General features: G+C 36.4%; 1 protein-coding gene across 2 annotated transcripts in view; it reads left to right on the forward strand.

Annotated features, from left to right (window-relative positions):
• The first annotated feature begins 141 nt into the window (after positions 1 to 141).
• The window catches only part of GluProRS (Glutamyl-prolyl-tRNA synthetase), a 91,260-nt gene continuing 68,755 nt past the window's right edge, over positions 142 to 22,646 (forward strand). For both annotated transcript variants that reach the window (XM_089640848.1, XM_089640849.1), the window contains exons 1-13: positions 142 to 246; positions 400 to 741; positions 2,226 to 2,376; positions 3,777 to 3,905; positions 3,985 to 4,111; positions 7,475 to 7,667; positions 8,248 to 8,419; positions 9,189 to 9,347; positions 10,106 to 10,180; positions 10,482 to 10,626; positions 11,154 to 11,407; positions 14,698 to 14,905; positions 15,568 to 15,759. In XM_089640848.1, coding sequence (XP_089496974.1) covers positions 210 to 246; positions 400 to 741; positions 2,226 to 2,376; positions 3,777 to 3,905; positions 3,985 to 4,111; positions 7,475 to 7,667; positions 8,248 to 8,419; positions 9,189 to 9,347; positions 10,106 to 10,180; positions 10,482 to 10,626; positions 11,154 to 11,407; positions 14,698 to 14,905; positions 15,568 to 15,759 — 2,184 coding nt within the window. In that variant the 5' untranslated portion in view covers positions 142 to 209. The remainder of the gene's footprint in view (positions 247 to 399; positions 742 to 2,225; positions 2,377 to 3,776; positions 3,906 to 3,984; positions 4,112 to 7,474; positions 7,668 to 8,247; positions 8,420 to 9,188; positions 9,348 to 10,105; positions 10,181 to 10,481; positions 10,627 to 11,153; positions 11,408 to 14,697; positions 14,906 to 15,567; positions 15,760 to 22,646) is intronic.

The raw sequence follows: 22,646 nt of genomic DNA on the forward strand, positions 1-22,646 counted from the left end.
ATTAATAATAATCGTTTTTACACCGGTTATATACTTTATTCGTTCTCTATAAGTAGCATAAGTAGGTTTGTTATATTGTATCTTCCACCTCTTTCTTTCCTGTGTGAGTTTATGTTACTTGCCACACCGCCACATGTTTCAAAATTTTACGTCAGCCGTGCTAGCGAGCGTGCTGTCATATTATTAGTTATTTGTTATCAATAAGAAGTATGGAAATTCAATGCAGTCAAACAAACCCTCCTATAGGTAATGTAAATTACCTCTTAAATAATTGTTATCGATGCTGAAATTTAATTTTTTAATTGTATTTTGTGCAATAAGTGACACTTTCAAATAAGGTTATGTCTATTTTCATACCGGCTATTTTTACAAATATTTTCTACTTGTGAATAATTCCAGGAGGGGTATTGGCGATTGATCTAGTCAACAGCAAGAATTTTCCTGTTAGTTTGTCATGGGGAAATGAGAACACAGTCAAGTTTAAGAGTGGCGAAGTGAAGTCTTTTGAGACTCAAAATGACCTACTCAGGATATTGGCCCACGGAGTCAAGGGAGCTCAGCTTTATGGAGCTACATCGATGGATGGCATCACCGTGGACCATTGGCTATCATTCTCCTTGACCCTCCTGCATGATCTGCAAGAGAAGCTGCAGTATTTGGACGAGACGCTAAGTCCCCTGACATACCTGGTCTCCAACAAACTGACCATAGCCGATTTGGCAGTTTTCAGCATTTTAAACGGTTAGCATTCTCGTCTATCTATCTTATCTTTTTATTGTTTTGAAAAGTTTTCAATAATTATTCTTCATGAGATAAGTGTTTTATGTTTCTACACTGATAAATGAAAAAACTAAAATAAAAATTTCATGTTCCAAACTGTATTTTTGCAGGTTAAGTTTATCATACCATCATAAACATGGAAAAATAATCTCCCAAGTTTGAAATGAATTTGAATTTTGTGCAATATTTTTGGGCCTACCTCTGCCTCTTTTGGTGTATAAGAAAGGTTCCTGTAATTCGAAGCAAACTTTCATTACATATTTTGATTCTCACGGGAGTTTGAAATCCCAACCTTTGTGGGTACTTAATCCAATTTTCAAGTATAATCGAGGAAACTGCTGTGGATTCTTATCATTGGGAAAGCCAGAATACAAAGTTATTTTTTTTCTCGAAATATTTTGGAAATTTATGAAATGGACACCTTTTAAATGCACCAAAAAAAAGGTGCAAGGTGATGGGTTCAGAGAGTCTGGTTGGAGAGGTCAAAAGGTCTCCCTCAACCAAACTCTCCCGGTCCGGCCCGCCATGCGGTAAGAGGGTAGAGGCATCTGCCACCAAGACCTAGAAAAACCTCACCCCATGAACTGGGCACCCCTGGTCACCAAACGTAGCGAAACACTTTGGGTGACCTATGGCAGAGGAGTTGGTAATAAATGATTCTCGGGGCGGTGGTACCCACACCCGCCTCGCAAATTAAATAGCTAAGTTCTCCATCACGTCGCCCAAGCAACATTTTACACTATTATGATGGTAGTACGACGAATTTAAACATTGTCTGATCTTTCTTAACCGCTCCAGCGTTTGAGGGTCATAAATGACCGGGTGTCCATATTTTATAAAAGTGTTTTTATTTTTTTTCTATCATGCGGAAATACTTAATTTTTTGAAGTTAGAAAGAGAAATAATAATTATTTCCATACTGGAATCCATTAATAAAATCCTAAAAATAGCCAAAATGAAAAATTAACATTTCGCGTCGCTTTCGTAACAATCGGTTTAACTTTAAAAATTATTTCTTATTTTTTATTATATGAGAGATATATAAGTGAAAGTAGAGTTTTCTTACAAATTCCCCAAACAAAACGAACGTGTTTTCGAAATATCGAGTTCTCTCAATTTTTCCATGATTGGATTAAAAATTTAAGTAAAAATGTGGTTAGCGGTTTTTACAACATTTTTCATGTTTGATACTAAAATTTTGTTATTTAGAAATAGTAATTTTTATTTCAAAAGGATACACCGGAATGATAATTTTATCTAGTTTCTAAAACAGTATGTATTTGTTTTTATGGAAAATTAAAAAATAAGAAAATAGCGCATATGAAATACACAGAAAACATTGCAAATTGTACAAAGATGATGAAAGTTCTGAAGGGTTAATTTCTGGGAATGTTAGTCTTATTTTTTATAAAAAATGATAATGCATTTTATTGGTATGATTGCAGGCTCACCATCATACTTGGGAATCACCAAGAAGCTGGCCATGAAGAATGTCCCCCGCTGGATGAGGCTAATAGCATCCCAGGGTTGTGTTGTGAAGGGCCTAGCTTCTCTGCCGGCGGAAGTCAAGGCACAATATTCCAGCTCTAAAAGCGGGTAAGATTTGTCTAATAATGCAAACTGCTGTGGCCCACTATTATTAGAGTGTAAGGCTGATGTAAGCGTAATGAGTCAGATTAAGAAAGGGACACTTAGATGGTTTTGGCATGTAGAGCGAATGAGCTAAGAAAGAGTGTAAGGAGTTATATATGATGCAAATGTTAATGGTAGCAGAAGTCGGGGACGAGGAAGACATGGCACGACCAAGTGAATCAGATACTTGAGTCGGGCCATGTCAAGAGTCAGAATAATAGAAGAGTATGTATAAGACAATGTATGAATGTGAGTTAGGCAAGGAGTTTGTGCCAAGACGGAGTTGATTGACAGTCTGTCCTCGCTGCCTACACCTGCTGGAAATGGCGTGGTGGTTAGTTAGTTAAATTTTTATGTGTGAATGTTTCGATAGCTCCTGGAAATTGCAATCGAGGGCTGCATTTTGTCTTTGATAACGAAATGATGGAATGCAATTGGCATAGCGGGGAGGATGCCATCAGAATATTGAATAGGCCTACTTTGATGATGGATGTCCTCTTGTTTTATAAGATTCATCAACTTGATTCTAGATTATGACTCTTAATTTAATTTTATAAATATCTCAGGGTGTGGATGAGACTCAGAGAGTTTTCATCAGATTAAAATAGTAAAATTAAGTCCTTTGACAAAAGTCAAAGGATTAAAGCAAAAGGTAAACTAAGTGAAATTTACAAACTAATTGACTCGTCTACATGTTCTGTTAGGTCGCCATTTCGCCCACTCGAAGAACCCACTCGCTAAACCTTCCTTTGAGACTGCTCGTTCAAAACTGAAGTCATGGATAAAGTTCCGCTCTCATCAATTCTGACAGCTGTAGTATCGATGTTAAGTGTGTATTGATCTTATTATAATGATCACCGGGGTTTGATGTTCCAATACGTTACAAAACTTCACAACGTATTAGAATTGTTTCATAAAGTGGGCATGCCGTGACATCGAACTTGTTGAATGGGCGTGTTATACCTCTTAGTTCCAGAGGGAGTTTATTCCAAGCCTTAGGCCCTGATACTCCGAAAGCGCAATCTCTAAATTTAGCGCTTTTAAAATTCCCACAGTAATAGCACGGCAACGACAATGGTGTTTATTCCTTTAATATGTGCGAGGAAGATGTATGGAAGCAAAAACATTTTTCATTTGAGGGAAGCAGACATACTTACATAATTTGTTTCATTTTCAACAGCTCTTTATTACACACTCTTATGTAGTTTATAAGAAAGAGCATTATTGTGATAAAGAACAATTTTTTAAAATTTTATTTGTACCTTTGCCGTGCTGTAACCGTAGAAATTATAAAAGCGCCCAATAGCTGATGAGGTTGCTGAGAGTTTAACACCTCTGTTATTAATTAATTTGGTTATTTCCAGTGATAGGTCCAGTGTTCCCAAGAAGACAGAGGGAGAGAATGGGGGCCGCCTTCAGGAGGGGAAGTTCGTGGACTTGCCCGGAGCCGAGATGGGAAAGGTCGTAGTCCGATTCCCTCCAGAAGCTTCTGGGTATGTTCTTGACTTCAAACAATTTATCAATAATTAATCTTTTCTGGTTTGATGATAATGAATGTAATGTTTTGTCCAGATATCTGCACATTGGACACGCCAAGGCAGCCCTTCTCAACCAGTATTACCAACAAGCTTTTCAGGGAAAGCTCATCATGCGATTTGATGACACTAATCCTGCTAAAGAGAATGTTCACTTTGAAAAGGTATTATTTATGTGCATATTTTGTAATTAATTTATTTATTTATTTATTGGATGATTTTTATAGCGCCGCTTTTGTGAGATATCACCTCAGGGGCGCTTTACAGTTAATACAGATATTACAAAAAATATATAAATATTACAAATTGAAATCGAAATTAAGTTAAATAAAATGAAGTACAGAAACAGGTGACACGGAGATGGAGAATCTGCTGCAAGAAAATTCCGAGTTTTTATTCTTTGGCTGCCTTATTCTAAAGAATGTTTGCAGTTTTTATTCCTTGGGTGCCTCATTCTAAAGAATGTTAGCATTTTTTTTTTCCATCTTTCAGATTCTTTTTTATTTTCCAAGAATTCATTTTAATTTACTGACTTTAAAGTTAATGTTTAAACAAATAGAACGGCGTCATATGCGCCTCACAATTTTTACCTCATATGGGTGTTTAAAATGTTACCTGGCTATTAGGGGCCGTTCAAGTATTACGTAAGCAGATTTATTACAATTATTTACCCCCCCTTCCCCCCTGTCATCAAAAGTAAGCAAAGCTCTTACCCCCCCTCCCATGCTTACGTAAAAATTGGTACCTATATGCATTTTTCTGTTAATGTATTCTGTTTTTATTTTGATTCCTAAGCAGCACTTATAAAATAGACTTAGGATAGAGGACTTTAAAGCTGGGTCCAGACATGTTCTTTTCTCCGTACCGTACCTCCGTTTCGTATCAGCGTCGCGATCAAAAACGCTAGTTTGGACGCCCGTTCGGTACGGTACTGTGGTACGGCGTCTCGATACGGATAGAGGTACGCTCCGATCCATCGCGAGTCGGTTTTTCGACCCGTTCAAAGGCGATACGGTACGGGTCTGCGCCAGTCTGGACGTGTTCGCGGCGTCTTACATCTTTCTCTGTTTTTGAACAATTCTAACTCCCACCAACGTCGCCTTTTTTGTTTTTTTTTCGTTATATTATTGTGAATAACAATGAAGGATGCGCAAGCAATCGTCAAATTCTCAAACACTTCCGCAGTCGACGACATGGTGGGAGGAAATGAACACGCGATGATCGCAGCGACGTTACGGAAATACGGGCTCTTGATCGCGACGCGGATACAAAACGGAGGTACGGTACGGACAAAAGATGATGCGTCCAGAGTTTTTGGATCGCGACGCTGGTACGAAACGGAGGTACGGCACGGACAAAAGAACATGTCTGGACCCAGCTTAATGCACATAATATTCATTTAAACAAACTTTATTGACACAGTGGGAATTCCCGAATATGTATTCGGTTTTCAAACATAGACAATGTGTGGGTTGCCAATGTGTAAAAATAACTACTGCTGAGTAATGCTGACGTAATCACTATCTCGACCCCCCACCCCCCATGTCATCAAAAATAAGCAAAGCAAAGACCCCCCTGCCCCCCATAGTGCTTACATAATACTTGAACGGCCCCTTATAGACTTAGAGGCCTTGTGTTTTCTCGGTAGGGAAAAAATTGTTTCCTAAAAAACCTTTCTAAAATTGCATTTTTTTGCATCATCAGGCCATATATGTATTACATATATGTCTGTTTGTGTTGTGTTGGGAGTAGGAAGAAGTCAGCTAAGTGCTATTCTTAGGAATTCCTCCCCATTCGCCTGTTATATTAAGGGAAACCACAGAAAACGTTAATCAGGAGGAAGTGGCCGTTTGTCAACATGAAACAGAGACGGCCTTCAGTAACATCAGCATATGATGTCCCGCAAGAATGTTTGCAAATTCCTGCTAAAGTTCTCCCTATCTCCAACCGTTATACATAGCTCCTGTCCACCTTGAACACTTTTATCCTCCTATGTCCTACACCCTTTTGGCCTTGACAATTGTCCTTTCATATCTCAGCACGTATCGGAATTATTATGCTGTTTTTCTTAGTTCACTATGCTTTTTCTTTATACCGGTCACCATATGGAAACTATCAGGACCCAGATGTTTTTTTTACAAAATAATTGTTTTCATACTTACGATTTACACACAGACATAGGAATTAATAGACGAGAAGATAATGGCGAGGGGTAAAATCAACTGTTGAAGAACGAAGGGAGTAAGGCTGACTGTGATTCGTCAATAAATCAATCTGACAGTAAATAGGCATCTCGCATTATAATATCACCATTTAGTTCTTAAAAGTAAAATCTGCTTTTGAATGAATAGACATTTCTACATGGGAGCGCAAATTACTCGCCACGTTATGAACTAATTTGCGAAGTCCAAATTCGGCAAAGTAAGGCAGCTTCTATTTTCAGAGTCGTAGTTAGTTTCAGAGTATTTAGTTAAGACACTTTTACAAATGTCTCATAATTTACTTACCCCAGTAAACAACGATGAGCACACTAGAGAATCGCTACATTGTGATGTGATAGTATATGTTTCTAAAACTGATCCATATAATACGGTGTGAATAAGCTTAAAATAAAGTAAAATAATGCTTACTTATGGAATGTAATACGACAATTGGGTTTATTCTCTTTTTCACATCTATTTTTACAAGTTTTCATATCACAAGTCAACATTTTGCCGTTTTATTTCGTAAAATGAACCGATGATGCCTCGACCATAGTTCGCACAAGAATGATGACGTCACGTTTTCAAATTTCACTTGAAGCCATACGCGAGCACAGCCGGCTCCAATGGAACCGGTATGGGGAGTGGGGATAATACGCTTTTAATCACTTAGGGCAGGTCTACTAATATTCATATGTCTATGGTCCTAAGCTTTTTTTTATACCGGTCACCATTTGGAAACTATCAGGACCCAGATGTTTTTTTTTTGCATTACAAAATAATTGTTTTCATACATACGATTTACAGAAGAAATAATATGTTGGGATGATACTAAATTGTCAAAAATTTGGCAACACCTTGAATATAATCATGATAACATTAAAGCATCTGTCTTCGGCCTTTGCCGTTTCCGTCAACAAATCATCATAAATACACAAATTCACAATTCCAAACGGTATTAGACATTCTCAATCAATTTTAAATATAAAAAAAAATAAATAATGTGCAATATTTTCACATAATATAGTTAGTTATGTAAAACAATTACAGACAAACAATGTCAAATAATGTCCACCATCTTAAATTGTATTAAAATTAATTCCGTCGGAATTGGATAAAAATTATTTAATATCTTAAAAAATAGTAACAGGATAATTTTAATGCAGATCTTTTAGTATTACCTAAATTATAGAGTATGTGATGTAAATAACTACTTAGATATCGCACAAAACTCTCATTTGGGGGGTTTTTATTACCCCCATCCTGTGCGGGAAGGTTAAGCTGAAGTAAGTTTGAGTTATGATTAATGGTTTATGCTGTATTCAGGTAATTCTGGAAGACGTAGAGATGCTGGACATCAAGCCCGACATATTCACGCACACGTCGCAGTACTTTGACATGATGCTGGAGATGTGCGAGCGTCTCATTAAGGAGCAGAAGGCCTTTGTGGACGACACGCTACCGGAACAGATGAAGAACGAGAGGGAACAGAAAGTGGAGAGTGTCAACAGACAGAACTGTGAGTTACTGCATTAGTCCTGATTCAATGATTTTGACCCGATCAACTCTACCAGATTATTGAGACTGATGTTCGATCGTGTCTATTTTTCCAAAAAGATTTGTTCATTTGATCGATGAGCTGTCAGCTCACTCAACACCTGTGATGGTCACGGTAGATGTATAAATTTTGTAGAACTGGCGTCTCAAATCTCGTTCTCATGACAGAAATAGAGATGTAGATACTTGAAATAGGCTGTTATTGCGGCTCCAGGATGGCGACAGTGACAGTTCATTTCAGATTAACCATCTCTATTTCTGTGTCGTGAGAATACATCCGGTCTACAAAATTTATTCATCATCCTATGGTCTATGTCAACACAGCGGCGGCGTATCGACTGCTTTTTTCTATGTTTAAAAGTACCCCATTAAATAGTTAATCTAACTTGTTTTGTGATATTTCATCTCAAGTGCGCTTTATATTGGTTCTATTACGAAAAAGAACAGTGAAAAGACAGTGAGAAATATAAAATTGAAACTTCTTCAAAATTGATGATGTCCAGATTGATTTCAAACCTGACTCTTTGTTTTGATTTCTCTAGCCGTGGAGAAAAATCTCAAGTTATGGGAGGAGATGAAGAAGGGTAGCGAGGTGGGAGTGAAGTGCTGCGTCAGAGCCAAGATCGACATGCAGTCTCCCAATGGCTGCATGAGGGACCCCACAATATACCGCTGTAAACCCGAGCCACATCCCCGCACTGGCACGCAATACAAGTAGGTGGCTATTATGAATAATAGAATCAAAAATAGATATGACATGGAGGAATACCGACTGTGGCCGATCTACGTCCAAACGGCACAGACTATCAAAACGGCAGAGCCAATGTATGTAATGCTTTTGGTGCATAGGTAGAAATAAATTCAGTACACAGCTGTGCGTAGATCTGAGATTTGCAGTAGAGGTTCGTCTGTTGTCAACAGACTGATTGCCATCTCTAATGCACAGACGCAGTGTAGGCATACTAAGTCTGTTCTACATTCAGATATCTCAATGGAGTCTACTCTAAGGAGCTAGCAGCATTGATCCCTTGTGCACCGGTGCACATACACGAAACTCGTCAGACACAAGCGGAACACCAGTTCACATTGGACGTTGGCTTCATGAGAATTGGTCATTTCTTCGATTCATTTTTCTGTTAGTCAGCTCGCATGTGGAACGAGCTACCGACTATGTTTTTCTTCCTTGGGAGTGATTCTGTTTGTCAAATTCGAATGTTTCGAGAAACTATGTATCCGCCAATGGCCGTGTGCGTCAATATAAATTTCACCTACGCTTGAATGAATAGAAAATTTTGTCCGTGCGTGATTTTTGACTATCTACTGTAGGTTTAAAGTTATAGTGTGTTGAATATGGGTGACATAACTTTCCAAGTTTACACATAGCTGTCAGTGAACCTGTGAACTCTTCATTAGGTTATAAATTGTGGGGTTGAATTATTATTGAAGTGGAGAATTGAATTCAATGTGCTATGTAATTTTTCAGGGTGTACCCCACGTACGACTTTGCGTGTCCCATTGTAGACGCTGTGGAGGATGTAACGCACGTCCTGAGGACCATGGAGTACCACGACAGGGACCCGCAGTTCTACTGGTTCATTGAGGCGTTGGGACTCCGGAAACCATACATCTGGGAGTACAGCAGGTCAGTCTTAACCCTGTTCCTACCTTAATTATCTCTGTCCCGTATATTTGGCATCCTTTACGATACTACCCTGTCTCTGTCTCCAGTCTTCAGGGTTCATGTTCTCCCATCCTGCTGCAATCTTCTTCCACACAGACGATCCAAGTTTTCCACAGTTTGGGGTTGCTTTTACTGTGGCACTCATTTAATGAAAGAGAACGCAAGTCTAAATGTATGAAAGAGTCACCGAGAAACCGAGTATGAATGAGACAATTTCAATTCTTGGAAAATACCAAATAGTACCGAAGATAAAAAAATACTGCAGCTTTGCCTTTCGTATTATGAATTGTGTCTAGTGTGACGACACGAGACACAATCGTATTTTGAAATTCGTTATTAACTGTTTAAATTATAATACATTTCCATAAAAATATTTAAAAAATATGAGACAATCTCATTGAGAATAAATTTCTTAACCACTCCCCAAATTCTGCCAAATTAAAGCCAATGAATTCACCTAAATTTCGCCGTTTATCCCATATTTTTAGGTTCTATAAGTTTGGCACATTATGACAAGCGAACGCTCAAAACCTTTTTGTAAACTTGCCACGATATGCCAAAAATCGCTTGAGTGGTTAATAAAAAAAAAATTATTTCCCGACTTTGGGGAATTTATGTTAGTTGGAATATTTCCTGGTGCACATCACTAGTTTTAATACTTGGCTACCTATGAATGTACAATAATTTACATACTTTCAATATTGATTTTTTTTTTTCAGATTAAGCATGACAAACACCGTTCTCTCCAAGAGGAAGCTCACCTGGTTCGTTGAAGAGGGTCTTGTCGATGGCTGGTAAATTTCTTTCTCGTTTATTCCATTTATATTGTAATAATTATTGTTTTTATCTCATCTTGATCACTAATTTATTTCATTGTTGAAGGTAATATTAACAACTCTCAAATGAAAAATGTGAAACAGAAAATCTGAAAAAGATTTGGTTATAAAAATAAGCAGATTTAATAGAACATGGTCACAGACAATCCGCCCATTAGACATTGTAATCAAATGTAGCTGTTTTATCAGAATGATATAATTGATATTTTGAATTAGAATATTCAGTTATTACTAATCATGATAAATTATTTTTGTCCAGGGACGACCCACGTTTCCCCACGGTGCGAGGAGTGCTGAGGAGAGGAATGTCCGTTGAGGGTTTGAAGCAGTTCATTATCGCACAGGGATCTTCCAGATCCGTTGTCTTCATGGAGTGGGACAAGATATGGGCATTCAATAAGAAGGTGAGGACTCTTCAAATATACTATTTAAATTTGGAAATATTGAATCACTTATCGGCTTCTAATTAAGCTATGTTTCTCATGATACACATTCTCATATGCGATAACGTTTAAACTCATACATATGGCCGAGATTGGGCCCAATTCCTTGATTTTTATCAAAAAAAATGTTTTGCTGAAATCTGGCACAAAGCTATTTTTGCAAGCGCAACAAAGATTTCTATAAATAGTTATACAATTTACCAGTGGCATGCAATTCCATGTAGGATAAAAAGCTGTAAGTAAAAAAAAAAATTAAAAATTAAAGCAGGGTTGATCATTTTACATGACCCGAGTCGCTCACCACACACTGGTGAAGTGATTATGAAATAATGCCATAGAGAAGACAGATCATATATTTATGTTCGTCACACCAGCACTCATCATGGGACGATTGAATCTTTTGATGGATATTAATTTTTTTAAAATTTATTTTTAAAAAATTTCCTTGATATTTCAGTCACTTTATAAAACTGAATGATTTTTTGCAGGTGATAGACCCTGTAGCCCCCCGTTTCACGGCTCTGGAGGCATCTCCTACCCCCGTGCGGGTCAATGTGCTCAATGCAGGGCCCGAGACGGCTCTGAGGGTTGCCCGACACCCAAAGAACCCCGCGGTGGGCGAGAAGACAGTGTGGACGGGGCCCACCGTGCTCATTGACCAGGCCGATGCGCAGCTGCTGAAGGAGGGAGAGAATGCCACCTTCATTAACTGGGGAAACATCAAAATTCAGAAGATTCACAAGTTAGTATGCTATGAAACCTTAAAACCTGGGTCTACGTTGTTACTGTGGGATTAGATGGCAATATATTAAATAAATTGAATTGTAAAATACTTCATTACGGCTCTAACGAATGGGTTTTTTTACACCTGAAAGAAAGCGATATAATTTTTGTATCGAACGCAATGTTACCCAAAGGCCACAAAGCAGCTTTCTTACCATAGAAGGATAAGAAAGCTTTAATTATTGAAGACAATATTAGCGATTTCTAAACGAAAATCTGAAACAGAAAAATCAGAAAAGGATACGGTCACATCTAGGACTCGAACCCAGGACCCTTGTCTTTCCGGGACACGGCTCTACCAACTGAGCTAATGGGACCCTATCCCCCTCGGTCACTTTTAACTGTATCATACTTCGAATAAGAACTACCAACATTGTCTTAATTTTTTCACTGCACATTTTTATTGGCAACTATCTTTATGTATGATCGCAAGATTCAACCCGAACTAAATGCAATCTAGACAGCGTCTTTTTTAGATAAACCTATCTTATTTTTATTTTTTTATTTTTAATGTGCGACATCTATTGACTTTTCTGCAAGTCTAGAATGAATATTTATTTTTCGGAATAACTTTATTGAGTAAAACCTCAAATTGTAATATTTAATTATTGAAGACAATATTAGCGATTTCTAAACGAAAATCTGAAACAGAAAAATCAGAAAAAGATACGGTCACATCTAGGACTCGAACCCAGGACCCTTGTCTTTCCGGGACACGCTGGAACCACTACAACCGCCTTTGACTTCTGACCTTGCGCTTCCTTGGACTACCGACTGCTCTCTCCTTGGATATACGACATCACAGCAACCGGATCAGACCCTGAACATATAGCAGCTCACCGACTAGAAAACTCAGCACCCCCTATTTACAGTCAATGGGATTACGATTATATGGGATACACAGGGTGGCCACAGACCTGGAAAACCGGGAATTATCAGGGAATTTTACCGAACCGGGAATTATCAGGGAAATGTCAGGGAATTTTAAAATATTCTTAAAATATCAGGGAATTCCAAAAATAAAACGAAATTCGTTATTTACGATTTGTGAAGTCCCAAAGTTGTGTTTTATTACTTTTACTTGCGGCGTGTGTAACAAAAGATATGCCGACAAAGACAAACTAGATAAGTAGGTATTTTTTTATTATTATTTTCGTAAATAGCCCTTGCAACACAATCATGTCGTAAACCACCCGCTTTGGTTTTTCCCCTATACTATGTAGGTGCGAAATCTGTAAAGAAAAAGCTAGCAAAGTTACAACAAAGTGTCAAAAGGGTCGGACACCCAGTACGGTCGTAATAAAATTTAAAGATCATCATTATCAACATTTTTACAAAGTGTCAATACAGTAGAACCTCGTTTTGAAATCCACGGGACATCAGAAATCAAATTTCGAATTAATTCCCACGCAATTCGAATTTTTATGAAAAAAAAAAAAAATACGCCGAAAATCGATTTTCTCGGCCGCCTCTTCAAATCCGGGTGGTATTTTAGTTGTAAATTCGTATTAATACCAATTATTTCTTTATTTTCGCGGCCGATTACCGTAGCGGCGGGCCCTTTAAATTCAGATATTCGCAATAAATTCGTAAAAATGCTATATATTTACGCGTAAATCGAGATTTCGCTGCCGATTTCGGTCGCGGCCTACCCTTTAAATTGAGATATTCGTAAAAATACGATATATTTCCGCGTAAATCGAGATTTCGCGGTAATTTTCCGTCGCAGCCGGCCCATTATTTCAAAAATCTGAATTTAAATTCGTAAAAATACGATATATTTCCGCGTTAAACGAGAATTCGCGGCCGTATTCCGTCGCGGCCGGCGCTTAAAATTCATATTCGAAAAAAATTCGCAAAAATACGATATATTTCCGTGTAAATCGAGAATGCGCGGCCGATTTCCGTCGCGGCCGACCCTTTAAATTAAGATATTTGATGTAAATTCGTAAAAATATGAAATATTTCCGCGTAAATCGAATTTTATCGGCAGTTTTTTGTCGCGGCCGGACTTTTAAGTTCAGATATTTGAAGTAAATTCGTAAAATTTGTCATATTTCGGCGTGAATCGAAATTTTTCGGCCGATTTCCGTCGAGCCGTATTTTTTAACTCGGATATTCGAAGTAAAGTAGTAAAAATACGATATATTTCCGCGTAAATTGAAATTTCGCGGCCGATTTCCGTCGCAGCGGGCCATTTAAATTCAAATATTCGAAATAAATTCGTAAATATAGGATACATTTACGCGTAAATCGAAATTTCGCGGCCGAGTTTCGTCGCGGCCGACCCTTTAAATACAGATATTTGGTGTAAACTCGTAAAACTACGACATATATCCGCGTAAAACGTATTTTCTCGGCCCTTCAAACTCGGATATTCGAAATAAATTTGAAAAAATACAACATTCCAGTGTAAATCGATTCAGATTTACAAAATAATAATACTAATTAGGACGATGTATAACCACGTAAAAATACATTTTTCGGCGTTTTACCGCCACGGCTGACTTTTAGATTCAGATTTACGAAATATTATGATTTATTTTCGCCAAAATCAAATTTTTTCGAATTTCACGAACAAATTTTCGTGCGCGGACAAAAATAAATTTCGAATTACGAATTAACGAATTTCGAATTAAAAAAATTTTCTGCGGAAATTTTTTTGGCGAAAATTTCGAATTACGCGTTTTTTCGAATTATCGGGGTTCTACTGTACTTACTTTTGTACTGTACTTTACTTTTGTTTATTTGTCTATTTTTGTCTGGTCTTTTCATTTGTACACAAATTGTCTTCAGGCGAAATATCATAAATTTGTAATAAGTGTATTTTGTTTTGAATAGATCATTGTGGTGCAAGGAAATAATAAATGCTTTAGATGACGGAATTCCCTTTATTTATGTATCTGTTCTAATTTTCTGGCGTAGATGAAAATCGTGTTTCAAAAATAAAATTTTGAACGATATGTCCTTATACCAAATAACATATCAGGGAAAAATATAGAAACTGCCCTGGAAAACCTGGAATTATCAGGGAACTTTGAAATCCATTTTTTGTGGCCACCCTGATACAGGATTCTGGTCTGATACAATTTTTTAAAGTAGCGATGACTAGTTACTGCTAAATTTTGCGCTTATCTAGAATTGAAATGTGACAAAGGCTTAGTGGCCATTCTGTCATCAAAAGCGGTTATAATCAAATAATAAGAATAAAATAAATTATTGCACACCTAATAATGATATATTTTTCAGAGCCGCAGATGGTACAGTGACATCTGTGGACGCTGTCACCAACCTCGAGGACAAGGACTTCAAGAAGACCCTGAAGCTGACATGGCTGGCCGATGCCAAGGCCACCAAGTTCACGCCCACCTACTGTGTGTTCTTTGAGCACATCATCTCCAAAGGCGTGCTGGGCCGGGACGAGGATTTCAAGAAGTTCATCGGCCATAATACAAGGGTGAGTTTAACATGTTCAGATTGACTTATACACCGCAATGTGTAAATAATCATCAATACATGAGCATTGGCAAGTTAGTCCTGCAGGCCGGGGGATAAAAATGTCTTTACTGTCGGTGATGAGGTAACCATCGGGAACATTGAAATGAATGCTCTTCATGATAGCCAGTTTTCGAACCATCCACGAATCAGTCTGAAGAAATGTGTAGCAATGTGCACATCCCTCATGACCCGTAGATAGTTCATTCCGAGCATATCCGAGAGAAAGTCAGTAGGATAGAGCCACGGGTAGTAGCCATACTCCCTCAGGTAGAGAACTCTTAGAAGTTTTTTACCTCTACACATGTATGTTTTAATTTTCTTACAAAATTTATGAATGTCATAAAAAGAGCCGCTCATTCCCGTTAATATATATATAAGGAATTTGGTGAAAAGGTTTAGATATATTATATTTCATAACTTCTTATTCTTGAGGCGTTGATTTATCTCTCTGACGGTCGTAACCCCCACTCCACTTGCCCTTATGAACCAGGCTCCTAACTCTTCACGGTCCTGCCCTGGACGAAGCATCCTTGAGGTGATTTAAAAAAAATTGAGTCACTAAACGGTGCTGTATAAAGTTGACCGATCATTATTTCATTCTGATATGTTTTTGTTCCATAGACCGAAGTGAGCATGCTCGGTGACCCGGAACTGGCCGCCCTGAAGAAGGGGGATGTGATCCAGTTGCAGAGGAGAGGCTTCTTTAAGGTGGACGTTGCGTACCGCCCGCCCTCGGAGCTCAGCGGGCGCGACCAGCCCTGTGTACTGTTCCACATCCCCGATGGACACTCCAAGGAGCAGCCCACTCTTCAGGTTAGTTTCTTCCTGGATTTCTTTGATCATTTTTTGCCCTGCCACCAGTTTAAGGCCTGAATTATGGCAAACAGCGGTGACATAAATCTGAAACTTTGAATGCTGTGTGAATTGTTACCTCTCGGACTTAAGGCCATGTGAATACAATGAATATGTGTGAATGAATGAAATGGCTACAAATAACATCCTTCATAGCTTATGGAAAGGAATGCATTAGAAAGGGATAGTCATTTAAAGAATATGTGTATGGGTGAAACAGCTATATTATTATGAACGCCCCTTGCTTCTGTATGTGTGCATTATTAGAACAGCGACGGCATAAAAAAGGCAAAAAATGTAGTTTTTTTATTACAATAATGCTGCAGCTCTTTCTTACACACTAGGTAAGAGTGAGACAAACAATATACGTATGTCTGGTTCCCCCAAAGGAAAAATGCTATCGTTATCATGCATCTCCCTTACCTGTATTGAAGATATGGGTGCCGTCGATCACGACACCTGCGCAAGGGGAATGTCAGGAATACATTGGAAAATTGAAATGTGTTTTGATTAAATTATTTTATTAGGTTTTACACCCAGCCATTTTTTACATTCATTTTAAAACAGAATACATATATCTAGTAAGCTATCGAAAATTATACAAAAAATAGTTAAAGATAATGAATATAAAATAATATTAGTAAAACATTAACAGTACCATAAAATATTATAGAGACTAGAACAATACTACATATAAGACAAATCACTAAAACTACATTACCAACGCTACTCTAATTTGTAGGATTTAACAAAGTGCTGGTATAGATTTTGCTTAGTTCTATAAACGGAGTCAATAAAAATATCAATAGTACCCCCAAACTTTTTGCCCAGATCATGCATCCTATTGGTCAGTGAGTGTGTCTGATAGTTAGTTGTGTATGTATTGCAGAAGAATGTTATATTTTGTCTTGTATTCCTAGTCGGCACATGGAATTAAATAGTGGCAAAGATGGCAGGACTGTCAATTAAGTTATACATTACAAACATGTTATATTTAAAAATTAGGCAAATTCCCGTATTGTGGTGGTAACATAAATAAGAAAATATAAAAACAATAATTCAATGTTGTACATACATATATCGTAATACAAAAACAACCGACCGAGTGCTGCCGAATTAATAATGCGATGATGAATATGTGGCCCGACAGCCGGCTGTCTCCACACGATGGCCCAGCGATCTGTTTTTCTTTCCTGTGGCAACACCTTTTCTGGGTCAGGAAAGTGCTTCCACACAGGGCCGGCCCTGTGCAGGTGCAAATGGAGCAGACCGACCAGTTTTAACTAGCGCCAGGCGCCGTTTGCTCCACAAAACTTTAACCTTGAAACCTACCGGGCAAACCAGTTGTGGGGCGGTCTTTTGGGGTGCCTTATTTTATTTTTTACTAACCGACCTCTGTCTAATAATAAATGAAATGAATGACAAAACTAGGACATATTATAAAATATACATTAGAGAGAATATTCAAGTCAAAGCCAAGTTTTTGGTGGAGTCCATAATTTAGACATTATTCCACAAAGACTAACAAAAATCATTTAGACTGGTGCCAAAAATTTCAAGGCCCTGACAGTTAACTTGTTTAAATGTAAATCTAGGTAATATTTCAAAAACACCTTTTGTGGCTTTTGAGTAGATGCACTTTTTCAGAAAGTGTAATATTTTATTGTGTATTTACTTTTATTATTGTGGTCTTAAATTTTGAATTTTATTGGTCAATGAAATAAAAATTCCTAACACTGTCAAATATGTGTATAATAATTAGATGAATTAAAGGGGAAGATAGGTTACCGAGACAATGGTAAATTTAAATAAAATTTAAATCTTTTGATGATATCCTAAACAAAACCGTACCATTCAAAAACACAGCAAATCTCAGGCAAAAATACATGTTACCAATTCCGATTTGTAAAAAAACTTTGGGTCAGCAAAACTACAAATACTTAGACACACTTAACAAATTTCTTCAATAAATTGCCAGAAAATATAAGATCACTAAATGATAGTTTCAAAGAATTCAAAACACAATTAAAAAAATATACTGAAAACCTAAACTAAATAAAAAAAACGTAAATAAATAAAAGAAAAACAAAAACTTAAAAAATAAAATAAAAATCTAAGAAACTAAACAAATAATTATTTGTATTATAATACCTCATCCCATACACACAAGCAATTGCTTATTATGGGAGAACATTGAAAAATAATAAATATTAATCATATCATAATATCTTTTATCTTATTACTAGTGAAATATATATATGTATATCACACATTGTAAATTTTTTTATTGAATAAATATAATTTAAAAAAAAAAAAAAAATGGGCATGGTTTCACTGAACTAGGTCCAGTGGACCTACTTACGATGTGCATCGTTTAGTAGGTACCATACTTTTTTTTTTTTTAGTTTAACAGGAGGCCCTGAAGAAAATAATTTACCCATTGGCCTAGTCATCTTTGGAGATGGTGGAGGGTCTTATTAAAGAAATTGAGGGGAGGAAGGTCTGGGAAGGAAATAGGAGAATGAGGGGTGGGTAGGAATCTAGGGATCAGTGTGTCCAGGAGTGACAGACAAATGATCTATCTCTCCCGCTACCGAGACCAGTTGGAGAGGTCAAAGGGTCTCCCCAGACTGGCCTTTCCCGATCCGGCACATCACGTAGCTGGTGGGCAGGCACACCCTGAACGCACCTCACCCGATGAACCCGGTTAGCCAATAAATGGTTCTCGGGGCAGCAGTACCCAAACCGAAAAAACATAAGTTCGTTGGTGAGACAAGCTGTCACAAACACGTCGCTCTACGCTTCCTATGCTTTTGAGAGGTGCACAAATCGTTCTTGGGCAAAAACTAAATCTGTTGTAGTTTTCTTCCATTTGTAAGTACGCAAAAATCACATATTATTTCATTACATACAATTATTAGCAAAATTTGTTGCTACCTGAAAATTATGGATGTCGAATGCAATACAGTGAGTTACGCAGAAAGTGCATGAAGCATGTCGTAAAATATTGTTTAGTAATTATATCAATCGTTAAAAATAGCAAAATCGTTACTTACCTAGCAGTGGTGAGAGTATTTTTAAAGTAGCAACACAATCATTGAAACATTGAAATTCGAACAATTCAAAAAGGAAATTTAACTTCATGAAATTGAACAATGATATATTGTATCATTAATATATGCATACAATCTATACTATCTAGCAGTAAATCTATATTATCGAGAAGTAAAAAAAAATGGCTATTGTTATAATGTAAATTATAATTATAATAAATTATATTATAATATTATACTTCATATAATTAAGTTTGTAGTTTGAAGATTGAATTATGTAATTGTGTATGTTGAAAGACTTTGAATACTGTTTACACATCACCTTTTAAACATTATTTTATTTTTGTATATACTTACTCCTCCCATAAACACGAGCTCCTGGAGATCACCTTATGGAGTAGTAGAATAATTAGGAAAAAAATTATATTTATTTTGCATACTGTTATAATTTGAAACCTGTTTTTGTGTAATAAATAAATAAATCTTTCTTTTACAAGGGATTCCTATTGGGAATTACGCAGTTTGTAATGTATAACTTAATTGACAGTCCTGTCATGTTATATTTAAAAATTAGGCAAATGCCCGTATTGTGGTGGTAACATAAATAAGAAAATATAAAAACAATAATACAATGTTTACATATATCGTAATACAAAAACAAAAATCATAAATGTATATATGATAATAGGGATAAAGTCTGAATGATTTCGGGTTTTCGGGTCGAGACATTGGGCATTTATAGTGTGACCGAGTGCTGCCGAATTAATAATGCGATGATGAATATGTGGCCCGACAGCCGGCTGTCTCCACACGATGGCCCAGCGATCTGTTTTTCTTACGGAACGGTATAAAAATATAATATTTTTACAAATGAAAAGCTTACTTTACTTTCACCAGCAATTCCTTAGCTTACCTATTTGGTGTAAAAAATGCATTTCGGTAAAAATAAAAACATGTCACCGGAAACCAAAATTAATCTACTTCTTATACTCCAAATTCGATTTGCTCAATTCAAGTTTTTCGACTGCGCATATATGTAGGTATATACTTACATGTATATGTAGATGTATAAAATTATTTAAACTGACATTGTACAATTATGTTCTGTAGAAAACTTATCCCAAAAATCTAATTTTATGTGTGTATTTCAGTAGTACCTTCTCTAATCTGTTACGCATTTTCCTTGGTGCCGTCATTTTGTTCGGGATAAAACTCCTTTTGTGTTCTGCTTTCCCATATTTACTTAAAAAACCTTTCGAATATCTAAAATTTTATACCTATCACTTTTTGTAATATCTTATACTAGGGCAGAACCTGTGAATTCTTGAAAAATCAGCTTGCAATTTAAAGTAAAGCATTTTTTTGTTAAAATATTATATCAGCTATAGATAGGTACTCATGGCATGTGTGAATTCTTCACAATCACTTCCAATTTTTCAGTGCCCAAAAATTGGCATGACTGAAAGCCAAATAATATAACTTGTATGCAAAAAGAAAATATGTACATTATTTATAATAATTAAATTTGAAATACTTTTTACATGAAAAAAAGTTCAAATCTATAATCATTTTTAGGCGTGACAATTACAAACAACAATCACACATAACAGCTAAACTTTCTATTGAAAATAATATTTAAGGTTATTATTATTTCTACAAAATAAACTGTTTTCATATATTTTTATTGATGTCCAATTTTCTCTGGAACTTGACCACTGTGCACCTTTAAAGTACAAATCATTTCTAAAAAATAATGTACTCTTTTGTATTGGTGAAACATACAAAAAACCATTAATTAATTGTGGAAGAAGTCAAATTATAAAAAACAGAAAATTTCACTAATAGATTTAAAAGTAATCGTTTGATTAAATAAATAAATACGTAAAAAAAATCACCGTACATTCGGGCCGCGAAAGACACGACCTTTCCGGCTTAAGCTCTGGCCATAAATATACCACTCTCTAGATCGATATCTTCGGGCTTTTTGTATACAACAGAATTATACAGTACTTAACCACAGATATACAAGCAGTACCTACCGTGCGGAAAAGAGCAGTAGACAAGATAGAAAAAACTCAAGGTCATCTAAAAGTAAGATGCAACCATAGACAATATAATTGATCTCGGCCTACTCCATTCATTCACTAGCCCAAAAAAATATTTTAAAAATAAAAATGTCCTTGAAGCAGAAAAATGTCGAAATGTTTTCCAAGGGCAAGGTTCATCTGACTGTTAATCTGAGAAGAAGAAACCCAAAATGACAAGAAATTTGCAAAAACACTGAAGAAAATTTCCAAAACATGATTGTCCGACAGTATGACGAAGAATTCCGACATTTTTCAGCCTCATGAACTCATGGTTACATATGTTTAAAAATCTTTAATTTCACCAAAACAATGAGATAATACAGGATAACACTAATCAATAACATGAATAAGTTTATCGATATAATAAATAACATTTATACGTTGTGGAGGAAGACATATGCCAAGTATGAAGCATTGTTCAAAAAACCGAACGAATAACTGTCAATTCACTTTAAACTTGAACTTACGTAGGTGTTGAATATATGTTTGTAACTCGCTAACACTATACTGGCTTATATTGTATTTTTATCACGAACAACTTTAACACGCAATATTTTCGACGGAAATGATAGTATTTCGGCAACAAATGACAACCCGCGTGTATAAATAAACCACACTCATTTTGTTTGAATGATTTGAAACTGTCAAAGGCAAAATTCCGTCATCTCTTTCTGTTACACGAGTCATTATGGTAGAGAGCGAGATATCAAACCAATCCTTCTTTTCTCACCAATGAGATCTGAGCTTTTAGCCATATTATTCGTTTTCTATAAGAATTTTGAGGTGGGCGTGGCGGTTACAAATGAGTTTCAAGGCCAAAGCTTAGTTAAATGCCCCTGGCTCTGGCCGATACTGAACTATAACGGTGTAAGTACTTCAGCACCTGCACACGAATACAGTTACGTGCGTTGCAGTATTAAAGTAGCTTACGGCGGTGTTTCCTTTAGCGGTATAGAAATTGGATATTTCCGAGTTGTATATTTTAATTAATTCTTATGAATACATTAATAAAATCTCTAATGTTTCTAGAAGGGATTCGTCAGGAAGTAACTAATTCATCGTCTAGAAAAATAAAATCTGGTGCGTGCCGCTTATCTTACAACATTTTACATTTAATAAAATGTACATACCTTTTTACATAAATTCTTATCTATTAATTTATATTAAAATACGTTTATTATATTATTTATGTTATTTACGTTTCCGAACGTCACGACATGTCGGGCATTTGCCGAGCGCCTGAGCGCGGCCGAAATATCCCCAAAGGATCTCGCGTCTGGTATTTACGAAAAAAATCAAAATTCCCCAGGAATCGAAATTTCGGCCCGCGAAATTTTTTATGATTTTACTTCGAATATCTGGATTTAAAGGGCCGGCGATCTTTCGCATGATTTTGATTTACAAACACGAAAATAAGACTATTTTTACGAATTTACTCCAAATATCTGAATTTGAAGGCCCCAGCCCCGACGGTAATCCGCCGCGAAATTTTGATTTACACGAAATACGAAATTTTTTACGAATTTACTTAGAATATAATTGCGACGACGGTAATCCGCTATGAAATTCAATTTACACTGAAATATTATGACGTATTTTTTATGAATTTACTTAAAGTGTATGAATTCGATCAGAAACTCTGCTTTGTATCTCACATAACTTATATCGCTAACAGGGCTATGGAAATGTTAGGTTTTATAGTAAGAAT

Source organism: Hesperophylax consimilis, chromosome 16, assembly GCF_061612785.1.
Source record: "Hesperophylax consimilis isolate HC1 chromosome 16, BYU_Hcon_1.0, whole genome shotgun sequence".
NCBI lineage: Eukaryota > Metazoa > Arthropoda > Insecta > Trichoptera > Limnephilidae > Hesperophylax > Hesperophylax consimilis.